We start from the raw sequence: 12,359 nt of genomic DNA, 5'->3' as shown, positions 1-12,359 counted from the left end.
ATTTCTAAAGTTGACAATTTAAATTCGAGATTTCTCCAGTCAAAATGGTGTCCTTGTTCGATGAAAGGGTTTCGAATGAAAGAATGAAACTCAATTACTTCAAATTTAATCCAAGAAGTAGTGATATGTTTGGTAGTGTACTGATGTAGTTTTTTATAGTTCTTCGTAAAAACTTTACTGAGTTTCAAAATAATTTTTCACTTTATGAATAGCTAAATATGCTTTAAGTCCAATCTCCAGATTAAGAATGAAGTATGTAACTTACTTTTAACTAAAAAGAGTTGAAAAATAACTACAAAATGATTAGATTATTACATGCGTTATCGTCATGATCACGGCCACTTTTACAATGTCTTCGGCTGTGATTTGAAATCAACCAACACCTACATGATTTGTTATTTGATTCCAATCTTTATAAAGATGATGAACTTTTTACTAACTCGAAAAAAACAGTCAAACAGTAATATCATTATATAAAAAATTTCAAAAAATAGTCAAACAGTGATATAAATATATTAAAATTTTAAACGAAACTAACTATATATCATTACAAACCGAAAACTAAAGAAAATAAAATTTTGTAAAACATTATTGAAACAATCAAAATGAAACGTGTGAACACATGTAAGCAAATGGTATCCTATTTTTTTTTTGAACTAAAATGAAAAGATAAAAGCTTGTTGAATCAAACTAAAAGAAATAAGCCAATGCAATAACAGCTAATGCAACGATTGGTTGTTTATTTGAAACACCTGAAGCTTCATATGTAGAAATGGCATGAGTAGCAATGTCAGATGATGATGAAACTAAAATACTTGTAGATTTTGGTGCAACTGGTGAAGTTTCTTGAGGAGCAACTGAAACAGCTTCAATTGATTTCTTAGGTGCAACAGTTTCTTGAGTTATATTAGTAGTGACAGTGGTTTCTTCAGCTTCACTAGATGAACCTGGAGTAGGAGCAACTTTTTTAGTTTCAGCAGCACTTGAAGTTGGAACAACTTTTTCAGTTTCAGCAGCAATTGAAGTTGTTGATTCGACTTCTGAAGTTTTAACTGGAATAGTACTTTCATAAACTTGACCACTAGTAATTGTTGTAGTAATGATTTCTCCACTTGAAACAATATAAGATGATGAAACTCCTTTAGCACCAATAGTAGTAATGAGTATTTCCCCAGTAGCAGTAGTTGTAAATACTTCCAGACTACTTGCAGTAACTTTAATGACTTCTGATGATGGAGCAGCAGGAGTTGAAGATGATGATGATTCAGTCAATTCACAATAGGTGGTATAAATTGTAGTTCCTTCAGTAATTGTTGTTAATCCCGTTGTTATTGTTGATACTGTTGAGCCTTCACCAGTGGTTGTAATTACAGTTTTACTGATTTCTGGAATTGAAACTGATGATGATGATGATTCAGTTGGTAAAATTGAAGTTGAGACATCTTCTGTTGAACTTTCTGGAACACTTGAAACTGGAATAGAAGCTGATTCAGTTGGTGTAGTCTCTGGACACACTGTTGTATAAGTTGTTGAACCTTCAGTAATAGTTGTTAAAGATACAAATGAACTAGAAATAGTTGAGCTTGAACTTGAACTTGGTTTACCATGGCTTTTAGTTGATGAAGATGAAGTTACACTTGAAGGTAAAATACTTGATGATGGAATTTCAACTGATGATGCTGAGCTTGATGGAATTTCAACAGATGAAGCAGAAGTGGATGGGATTTCAACAGATGAAGCAGAACTTGATGGAATTTCAACAGATGAAGCTGAGCTTGATGGAATTTCAACAGATGAAGCTGAGCTTGATGGAATTTCAACTGATGAAGCTGAACTTGATGGAATTTCAACAGAAGGAGCTGAGCTTGATGGAATTTCAACTGATGAAGCAGAACTAGATGGAATTTCAACTGATGAAGCAGAACTAGATGGAATTTCAACAGATGAAGCTGAAGTAGATGAAATTACAACTGATGAGAATGAGCTTGATGGAGTGTAAATTGATGAGCTTGATGATGGTGGAATTTCGACAGATGAACTTGATGATGGTGGAACTTCGACAGATGAACTTGATGATGGTGGAACATAAATTGATGAACTTGATGGAACTTCAATTGATGAGCTTGATGATGGTGGAACTTCAATTGATGAACTTGATGATGGTGGAACTTCAACAGATGAACTTGATGAAACTTTTGTTGATGAAGTTGAAGTTAAAGGACAATAAGTTGTAAAAACAGTCGTATCTGACGTCACAGTTGTAATTCCCGTAGTATGAGTGATTTCTGAACATTTATTTTCAGAACAAGATGTAATTGTAACATAAGTTGTTTGAATATCAGTTGTTGTAGTAGCTGATGATTGTTTTGGAGTTGAAATTGATGAAGAACTTGATAAAGGAGGTGGAATAGATGATGAAGTAGTTGTAGTTAATGGAGTTGAAGTTGATGAAGAACTTGATGGGATTGGTGGAACAAATGATGAAGTAGTTAATGGAGTTGAACTTGATAAAGAACTTGATGAAACAGGTGGAACATATGATGAAGTAGTTAATGGTGTTGAACTAGATGAGGAACTTGATGGGATTGGTGGAACAAATGATGAAGTAGTTAATGGAGTTGAACTTGATGAAGAACTTGGTAAAATTGAAGTAGTATCCCAATCAGTAGTTGGTGGTTTATGATGTGTTTTACTATATGTGGTAGTATCACAATCAGTAGTTGGTGGTTTTTGATGAGTTTTACTAAAAGTAGTAGTATCACAATCAGTTGTTGGGAATTTATTATGTGTTTTGCTTGTAGTAGTAGTATCACAATCAGTTGTTGGAAATTTATTATGTGTTTTACCAGTAGTAGTAGTAGTATCACAATCAGTAGTTGGAAATTTATATTGTGGTGTAGTAGTAGTAGTATCACAATCAATATCATTACCTCCCCAACCTTTACCAAAAGTAGCTGAAGCTATTGATAATAAAGTAGCAGTTGATAAAATACCAGAAACCTTCATGATGATTCAGTTAAATTAATTTATGAATAAGCGAGTGAATAAAGAATTTATCTGATGAAGTATTTGAATAAAAACTTTAAAATAAATTTTTGATGAAAAACTTTAGGAAATTAATGTTATATTTATAGACAAACTTTTTATTACTTTAATGTACATGATTCTAATTTATGTAATAATTTTAACTCTACTTCTTCGTGTGTTTTCTATATAATTTTCTCAATCAATTAATTAAAAATTTGTTTCATGTTTAAATTCTAGAATCAAATTTCCATATAAATTATTAAAAAACTTTTATAATAATTTTGCAACTGAAATATTATAACTATGTTTTTGTGTCAACTTAATATAAATTTTAGGCCCTCAAACATATTTGATAAATTTAAACCCTTGATCATGTACGACATTAATTAATTTGAATATTTTTGTATCATACATACAAATGTTATCTCGTCTAATTCAATTCATGTGATCTATAAAACTTTGAAGGATAATTGAACGACTGTAGTTGTAAATACAAACTTCTTGAAGGAGGAAGCAACATGAAATTATCTCCAATGATAATTTCAAAATGTAAGATATTGAAACTATTGACTTTGACCTTTAACTATGATGATTATCGTCAAAACTAGTATTAATATTGATTAAAAAGATTTGCCTTGATACGCGTGATTGATTCAACATTTTAAATTATAGGATTTATGCATGAAGAATAAATACTTTCAGTAAATCATATTTGAAACTTCAGAAAATCCCTGATCTTTATTGTTCCGATCCGTATTGAATAAGTTTGTTGAGTTTGAATGAATATTTTGATTCTATCCATGCTAAAGATGTTATGGGATGGTGTGCTGTTAACAAACATATCTGAAAAGCTACTTGTCCATTACTTTACGAGCACTCGGGTATATGCAAAATCATAATGTCTCGGCAAATTGTTGAGAACCGACAATAGAATTAGATGTTTCATAAGTTAGTAAAATTTGTATTTTGATTTTTGTTGACGAGATAAAAAAAATATTTTTAACTTCATTACACTACTAATAGTTTAAACTAGATAAAAACGTTCAATTGTAATTCTCACGCCAAATGCCGAAACTATCTACCGTATAATTTGCTTTGTTATATATCTACTTGACTTAACAACAATTATTGCTAAAAATAGAAGCCAGATGGGGTAGTTGTTGTGCTTGTTTTGGTAGATATTCCAACCTGAAACAAAATTAAATTTATTGTCTCTTTCTCAGATACAGGACGACATTTAAGCAAGGGTCCTACGAAAGATTAATTAAAATTCATTTTTGTGCATTGACTTATGCCATACTTACCTTCCATCGATTGTACACCCACTTCACCTTGTAGTAACCTATTCAATGTAGTTACCTTTTCAATAAATTGTCATTCTAATCCACCTTTAAGATATGGTTCTACTTATTTTACGATCTCATTTAATGATTTGAAACAATAAAAATATGATGTTTCAGGATTTAAATTAAATTTCTTTTTGTTTAAAAAATAATTTATTATTTTAATTTTCAAGTTTCAGATGAAATATAATAAATTATTATTTAATGATACTAATAATAATGATAGTAAACTATATCCCGCTTTTTCAATTAAACTTCGAGCAATTTACCTTTATCTTGACTGAATTAAGAAGTTATAATAATATTATCATATATTTACAATTATAGAGATAGTAGTAAAAGAAGAACTATTAGGATGTATGACACGGTCTTTACGACTTTTGCAAACTTTGGCAGTTCTATGCATTAATTTTTATTCAAGGAACTAAAAATTAGGCCAACAAATTTCATGAATTGCTTTATTTTCAACTCTCAATTTGGAAAAATACTAAACAATTCAGGGTTTATGCAATTTTATCTACGTAAGTTAATAATTTGTTGAATGAATGAGGAAGGTAAATTTATTAATTGGTAAAAGTCAATTGAACCTGAAATTGATTAGTCCACGATTTCCCATATTATTATTTATTTTTTTTTTTGAGTAATGTAAGGAGAATTGCATAATAACTATTATTCTCCCATTTTTCTCCTGATTAACGAATTTTTTTAACAATAACAAATCAGTTTAGGATCTGACGAAAATTGAAATTATTTGATTGTTTGTATTCACTTTGTTATTCACAAAATCATTTTAGTTCTCGTCTAATTTAAAAAACGGATAATAAAAAATTTTATTAAACAATGTAAGAGAAGGAAAAACAATTAGACGAAAATCTAAATAATCTAGATAATCTTTATTCTTTCACGTCTATTTCATTTTACGAATATATTAGACGAGGCTAAGGCAACTAACCATTTTATACGGCAATTTGATCTAAACTTAATCGAATAAAAAATTTAAAAATATTCACGTAATCTCGTGTTGACATGGCTTCACATATTAATGCTAGATTTAATTATGCGACATTCAATCTGTTTAAAAATCATATGAAGAAGTCAATTTAAAAATTCATCGGCTTCATCATATGATACTGAAAAAGGTGTACTGAAAGTTTATAATAGAAGAACTAGATGTAAGGATGCAAAAATAGGGGCAATCTACTTTTTATAACAATCAATAAACGTTGCTGAGAATCTGGATGTGGTATGTCTTTGTTTATTTGTTTATTATTCGTATTCGTATTTTCTTTTATACTAAAAAAACGTTGACTTGATAAACAAGAGATTAATAGAAAGATTTAAATCTACATTTTGTTTCGAAACAATGAAACTTGATTGCAGTATATTGTTTAGAAATATACAATAAGCTAAAGTGAAAAAGATTATATTTAAAAATTTTGCAATTGATTAAAAAAGGAATTAGAAAAGGAAATTGTTTTCCGGTAATTTTTAGCAAAGTTTCAAATTCTTTTGAAGTTAATTTTATAAAGATCAACCCAATTCAGTAAAAGTTTATCTTTATTTGGTAAGGATCTTGATAAAATTTTAATTTTTTTAAATTTATAATGTATTGCTTCTCCTCGAGATTTTATAAAAGCAAATGTTTTTGACCAAAATATAAACTTTTAATTATTTCAATTCTTAATTCATTTAATAAATGATTCCCCACAAAAATTTTAATTTTATCATACAACCCCTGAATTTGAAAATTTGATTGGTATTGAAACTATTTCTTTGAATTGAACTCAACATTAATCAGAATGTTATCGGGGGTAATCTTAACATGGGAGCTTGAAAGATTAATAAAACAAATATCACGAGATCCATCTTTGATCATCAAGGACTTTGGACTTGAAGATTCTTCCTTTGGTTTATTATTTTCTCTTAATAAAGTTATATTATTAAGATTAAGACTTTTAACTTCTGAAGGCATTGTGAACTTATCTTGATTAAGGAAGTTTGTAATTCTTGATATGAAAAAGTGTTGGTTGTAAAAGTTGAAATTATTTACAACCAAAATTTGAAAGATAAACTGAAACTTATATGCAGTACTGTATTTTTTATCATGAAGATTTAAATCCCCAATTATTTAACAATAGTTTCTATTTATTTGTCAGTTCCTGCTGAATTTTTAAACAATACAATACCATGTTATATTAAACATAATTGTGTCTCATTAATAAAGTTAAAATCGCGTAAATAGTGTTTGAAAAAGATTCAGTACAGAAAAGCAGCTGAGAAGTAAGTTGTTAAGAGGAGCAAAGAAAAGAATATGCAGTTTCAGTTTTTCTCCAGATAGATTTGTAAAAGTTGAACTATATAATCAAATGTTTAGAAACGAGGAGATGATTCCAGTCTTATATCTCTAGTTTTGTCAGCACTTTCAACTGATAGTACAGTATATTGAAGTAGAAATCATCAAAGATGAACGATCATCAAATCAAGTGATCTTCTAGGAAACATATTTCTCATTTTAGTCTTTGACTAAGTAAGTCTTAATTTAAAATTTTCAATGTTATGTAACTACTACAATCTATTACAACATTCTTTGTCTCTTCACTAAGAATTCAGTAAAAATAATTTGTGTCTTTGTGTTTCGAAATCATTTTGGCTGCAAAATACTTGTTTCAAATTTTAATATTTTCTTGCAGCCTAAAACGACTTTTAAGCCTCTAAAATGCCGATCTAAATTAAATGTTACTTACGTGTCGATCTTCGACTTTCCAATAATTGGACTAGAGGCTTGTTGCTGAAACATCAGAATTAAAATTTTAAGAGCGTTGAAAAAGAAGGAAAATTTAATGGGTATAAAATTTATTAAAACTGAAGAACTGAAAAACAAATAATAGTAGAAAAGTTAACATAAATAGTCTCCTATTAAGTACATCTTTAAAAAATTGTAGTAGCTATCTCTCATTTATGAATTTACAATTAAATAATATTTGAACATATATTACAATTACGAAAATTTGATTAGTTTAGGATAATGAATTGGTTGATGATGATGATGATTGAAATGTTTGGTTGAATTGTTTGGTAAGTAAAAACCGAAATATTTAATGAAGCATTAGATTATCAATACTTCATTGAAAATTATATTTGGATTGTTAGATGAATAAGTTATGCTAGGGAACCATAATGCAATGAAGGAAATTATTAAAATTTAATTTTGAAAAATTAAATAATCGAAAATAAATTAATTTAAATTACCGAAAAAATTATTACTCTAATTTGTTGAAGTGGTGATGAATGAGTTGATGATATTCTATTTGAGTAAAATTAAATGGTGATTGATGATGTTTGATGATGTTAATGATAATGGATTAGCTAAACAATTTAAAAGAAGTAAGCTAATGGGATTAAAGCTAAAGCTAAGTAAGCAGCACCATTTGATGAAGCTGAACCAGCATAAGTTGAAACAGCAGCAGAAGCTGGACCTGATGATTGAGCAGCAACAGTAGAACCGTGAGTTGAAGTTGGAGCTGGAGCTGGAGCTGGGGCTGGAGTACCAGTAGTAGCGTGAGTAACATGAGTTTCTGGAGCACCTGGAGCACCTGATTCAGCAGCAACGGTTTTGTAAACAACAGTAGTGATAGTTGAAGCACCTGAAGTATAAACTGAAGTTGAAGCAATAACAGATTCACCATGATGAGCACCTGATTCAACAGCAACGGTTTTGTGAACAACAGTGGTAATAGTTGAAGCACCTGAGGTATAAACTGAGGTTGAAGCAATGACTGTTTTACCTGGTTTTCCTGATTCAGTAGCAGCAGTTTCACCATGACCAGCTGGTTTAGTAGTAGTAGCACCAGCTTCATGACCTTCTTCAGTTAATGGACAGTATGTAATGAATGAAGTGACAACACCTTCGAAAGTTTTAGTGGTCCATGAAGCAGTAGCTTCGTAAGTGGTATGAGCACCATGAGAATCAGTAGTAGTAATAGCTTTGGTTGATGGTGGTGGAGCAACTGATGATAATGGACAATAAGTAGTGTAAACAGTTTCAACACCTTCAACAGTAGTAGTTCCAACTGATTCAGTACCTGGAACAGTGGTTAAGTGACATTTATCTTCATGACATGAAGTAATGGTGACAACGTGAGTAGCAATGGCAGTAACTGTAGATAAAATTGGAGTTGATGAAGTCCAAACAGATTCAGAACCATCTGATAAAGTTGAAGTACCTGTAGTAGTTGAACATGAGACAGTTTCAGTTTCAATAATAGTTGAGTGAATAGTTTCAATTGGACCAGTTGGAGCACCTGATGAAATATCAGTATCATTCAAATCAACAACTTCGAAAGCACTTGATTGAACAAAAGTACCATTTAATTCTTTTAATGATTCAGCAAAATCTTCAGCTTCATCTCTTTTAACTAATGGAGTTGATTTCATTAATCTTTTTCTAATACCAGCAGTTGAATTTGAAGCTGGAATTTCTTGAGCAGCAACTTGATATAATGGAGCACCTGAAGTACCATATAAAAATCTAGCTGGAATATTAATGACATTACCAGCTTCAACAATATCAGTGAAATATCTAACTAAATCAACTAATGAGTAGTAGAATAAAACATCATAATCTTCTGGTGAAGTATATTCAAAAATTGGTTGAGGTAATGAAGCTGGAATAGTAAATGGACATACACCGGTATCTAAATCAACAACTGCAACTGGAGCACCATCAACTAAACAAGCAACATCGACAGCTAAAACGCTTGATGATAATAAAGCTAATGAACTAGCTAAAATATTTGTGAATCTCATAATATATTATTTGAAAATGTAGTTGTAAAGGTTTTCTTAAGCGAATGTAAATGGTTTGAGTTGATTAGATTCCTGAAATAAAATAAGAAACAAAAAAAAACAAATAGAAGGGATATATACTTTTTTGAAACATAAGGGATATCATACTGGTTATATAGAATTTGAAACCAAAATTTTGCAATTAAAATTTTAAATTGTGTGTTTTGGAAATAAAAGAAAAAAAGTAGAGAATAATCAAATTACAATTCTTACAAAAACAATAATACAATAAAAATGAAATATTCAACACAAAATTTAAATTTAACTTAGTCTTTTAAGTATTTAACCATCAATTTTAGTTCTTGATGCGTAATTGTTTAAGCATATAAAGAAAGTAAAACAAACTATAGACTTTTTTTTTAAGATTAAAATTACAGTTTTTCAAAAGAATCTAAAAATTTTACATGTTTTGTTTCAATATAATTAAAGTATGAATTGAGATTTGTGTAAAATATCAATGAAAATTGCGGTTGTATAAGTTCAATTTTTGAGTGTATCTACTTTGTAATTACAATAAAAATTCAAAATTAAGTAGAAGATGTTAAATACGACGTAATATTTCATAAATTAAGATGTAATTATTCACCAGCTTTTGTACATGGAATGTTAAATTTTACACAATTAAATAATTGGAATTAGTAAATCAAATTTAAACAATAGAGGTTTGTATATTTATGAAAACAAACCAACAAAATTTTGAAGATCGCCAATACTTGTTTAATATTAATTTAACTACATTGGTTATCGAAGAAACTCATATAATATTGTCTATGAATAATAAAGAACAATAGAATTTTCAATTACAATAAAATGATAATTTTCCACGCATTTAATGAATTCCGATTCGATGAATTTACAGGGGTGAAAACCCACATGGTGAAATTTTCACTTGAAAGATTGAGATCACCCATTAACGATCTGTATATCTTTATTTGCTTAAATACATTGGAAGTGTAAACAATGAATGGTATGAAGACATGAGAGTGAAGTCCATATGTAACTCAAACCTCTAATAAGAAAAACATCAAAATCGTGTTTAGTAACAGAAAAGCTTATCTCTATCCTTTCACAGCTTTTGTAATATATCATGATGATGAAATGGAACTGAAATTCATTCCACTATGTTGTAATTCTACTAATAAAAATTTAAAGTTTTAAGATTTTTCAACTAAGACGCGCATTTTAAAATTAGATCTTAAATTAAAACTATAAAAAGTTTAATAAATTGTACTATATTGAACACATCCTTGTTGGAACAATAACAAAACCAAGAAATCAAAAAGGTATCATTTGACTACAATTATAGCTGAAAGTGTTTGTTTTTAAACCAAAAAGGATCAATTCGTTGAAAGAAACTGATGAACATATCGCAAGTTTGATAAAAAGATTAAATTACTATATTTAAAATATTCATAATACAATATGAAATTAATTAAAAGAAGGCTTAGATATTCGAAGTTAATAAGTACGTAGTACAAATTAATAAGATTATGAATTTATTTAATGAAATTTGTCTCATAATATGCCATTATCAATTTGATTATGTGATTTCTAAATTCAAACAAATTAAAAACATATTTTATTGTTAAAATTTGTACTCAGAAAGTAAAGATTGTGTATGATGCATAAAATAATGATTTACAGTGCATGAGATTTACAATTAAAAACTCGAATCAAACAAAATTAAGGAGAAGAAGTACTTAAGACATACGAATGGAAAGATGATTGCTGTTGATCATATCAGTAAACAAAATATAGATAAAGACAAGTTTTATAGCGAAAACGTTTGATATTTTCTTAAAAGATGTTGTAATCAAGTACTAAATTAATTTGTTGTTACATTCGAATTCATTTTAGGTATTAGTTATTACCAATTTGATCAATTTTAACCAGCAAAAATATCTAAATTTAATTCAAAAACTCAAAAAAAAAAGTTGGTATTGCACACAAAAATAATGTTTGTACAAAAACGTTTAAGGATAAAAAATAGAATAAATATATCAATACTAAAAAATAGAAGGATACATTTTCAAATCATGGATAGATCCTGGTCACCCTCAAAATTTAACATGCTTTTGGTGTTGTCTGGCAAAGAAAGCTTGATAATTTGGGGCTGATTGTTTAGGAATTGGCAAAACGCATAATGGTGTACCAGTTTATTGTTGCTAGATTGTTTAAATTTTGGAAATCTCTCTTGAAACTCAATCTTGACTCCGACTAGTTTATTGTTCTGGATTTTATCAGGCTTGTTATGTCGTATCTAAGATCTATTCCAGTTATTGTTTTTCAAGTTGATTTACAATAATCAATCCACTATAAAGATCCACTATTGAGATCAAACAAGCATAGTAATTCGTACAATCTGAAAACTGATAAGCTCCGAAAATCTTTTTGACTTTAATTTTTAATACGAGGTATTGTACAAAGCAACAAATCAACTATACAGCAACGTGCATCAAAACGATTTCTGTATGTGGATACACCACATAAATATATTTTTCGTAAAACTAATCAGAATAATCAAAGTTATTGAATAAGTATCAACATAAAAGTTCAAGAGCAATAGCTAATGACACTGCTTCCTTCTAGTTTGTAAAGGTTGGGTAACAATAAAATAATAAATCGAGATTTACTTGATTAAGATCATAGAACAATAATTAAGAAATTAATCAAACCTACTTTTGGATAAATTTGATCCATATTTTGAAAAGAAAAATCTCAAATTCTTACGTACTTTTTACTCATTGCATTTCATATTGTTTTTATCTTAAAAATATGCCACAAACATAATAAATTTATTGCTTTATGCTCAACAATTGTCATAACCATTATCGGTTCTAAGTTTCATATTAATAGTAGACTAATACAACAAATTTTAAACAATAGAATACAAGTTAATTTAATTATGAACTCTTGTTCTTGAACAGAGTTAACTTTTTTTCTTTTCCTTCTATTTCTCCTCCCCCTTTTTTTAGTCATAGAATAGAAATTTCCATTGATAAGCCAATTGGTATTCTTTCATCTGTTCATAGTTGTTTATAACCAACAACCAATGGTTGCAACTCCTCTGCAAGGTATTGAAAAAAGGAGATAGATCCCAAACGTAACGAAATAATGTATCAATAATGCTAATCTAACCATGTA

At 28.9% G+C, this 12,359-nt stretch overlaps 3 protein-coding genes across 3 annotated transcripts; all 3 read right to left on the bottom strand. All coding sequences in view use genetic code 12, as the record gives it.

The window, feature by feature from the left end:
• Positions 1 to 690: 690 nt before the first annotated feature.
• KGF55_000333 (uncharacterized protein) lies at positions 691 to 3,006 on the bottom strand (the record flags this gene model as incomplete). Its single annotated transcript, XM_051758141.1, has 1 exon — positions 691 to 3,006. One exon carries the CDS (start codon positions 3,004 to 3,006, stop codon positions 691 to 693), a length of 2,316 nt encoding a protein of 771 aa, XP_051617071.1.
• Positions 3,007 to 6,135: 3,129 nt separating this feature from the next.
• Positions 6,136 to 6,342, bottom strand: KGF55_000332 (uncharacterized protein; the record flags this gene model as incomplete). Its single annotated transcript, XM_051758130.1, has 1 exon — positions 6,136 to 6,342. The coding sequence occupies one exon, from the start codon at positions 6,340 to 6,342 to the stop codon at positions 6,136 to 6,138; it is 207 nt and encodes a 68-aa protein (XP_051617070.1).
• A 1,403-nt stretch (positions 6,343 to 7,745) lies between these two features.
• KGF55_000331 (uncharacterized protein) lies at positions 7,746 to 9,176 on the bottom strand (the record flags this gene model as incomplete). Its single annotated transcript, XM_051758119.1, has 1 exon — positions 7,746 to 9,176. One exon carries the CDS (start codon positions 9,174 to 9,176, stop codon positions 7,746 to 7,748), a length of 1,431 nt encoding a protein of 476 aa, XP_051617069.1.
• Between the last annotated feature and the right edge of the window lie 3,183 nt (positions 9,177 to 12,359).

This window comes from Candida pseudojiufengensis (genome assembly GCF_024610245.1).
Source record: "Candida pseudojiufengensis strain CBS 10847 chromosome Unknown scaffold6, whole genome shotgun sequence".
NCBI classification, from domain to species: Eukaryota; Fungi; Ascomycota; class Pichiomycetes; order Serinales; family Debaryomycetaceae; genus Lodderomyces; species Lodderomyces pseudojiufengensis.
Note: the sequence above shows the minus strand (reverse complement) of the source record. Positions and strands in the feature narration are given on the sequence as shown.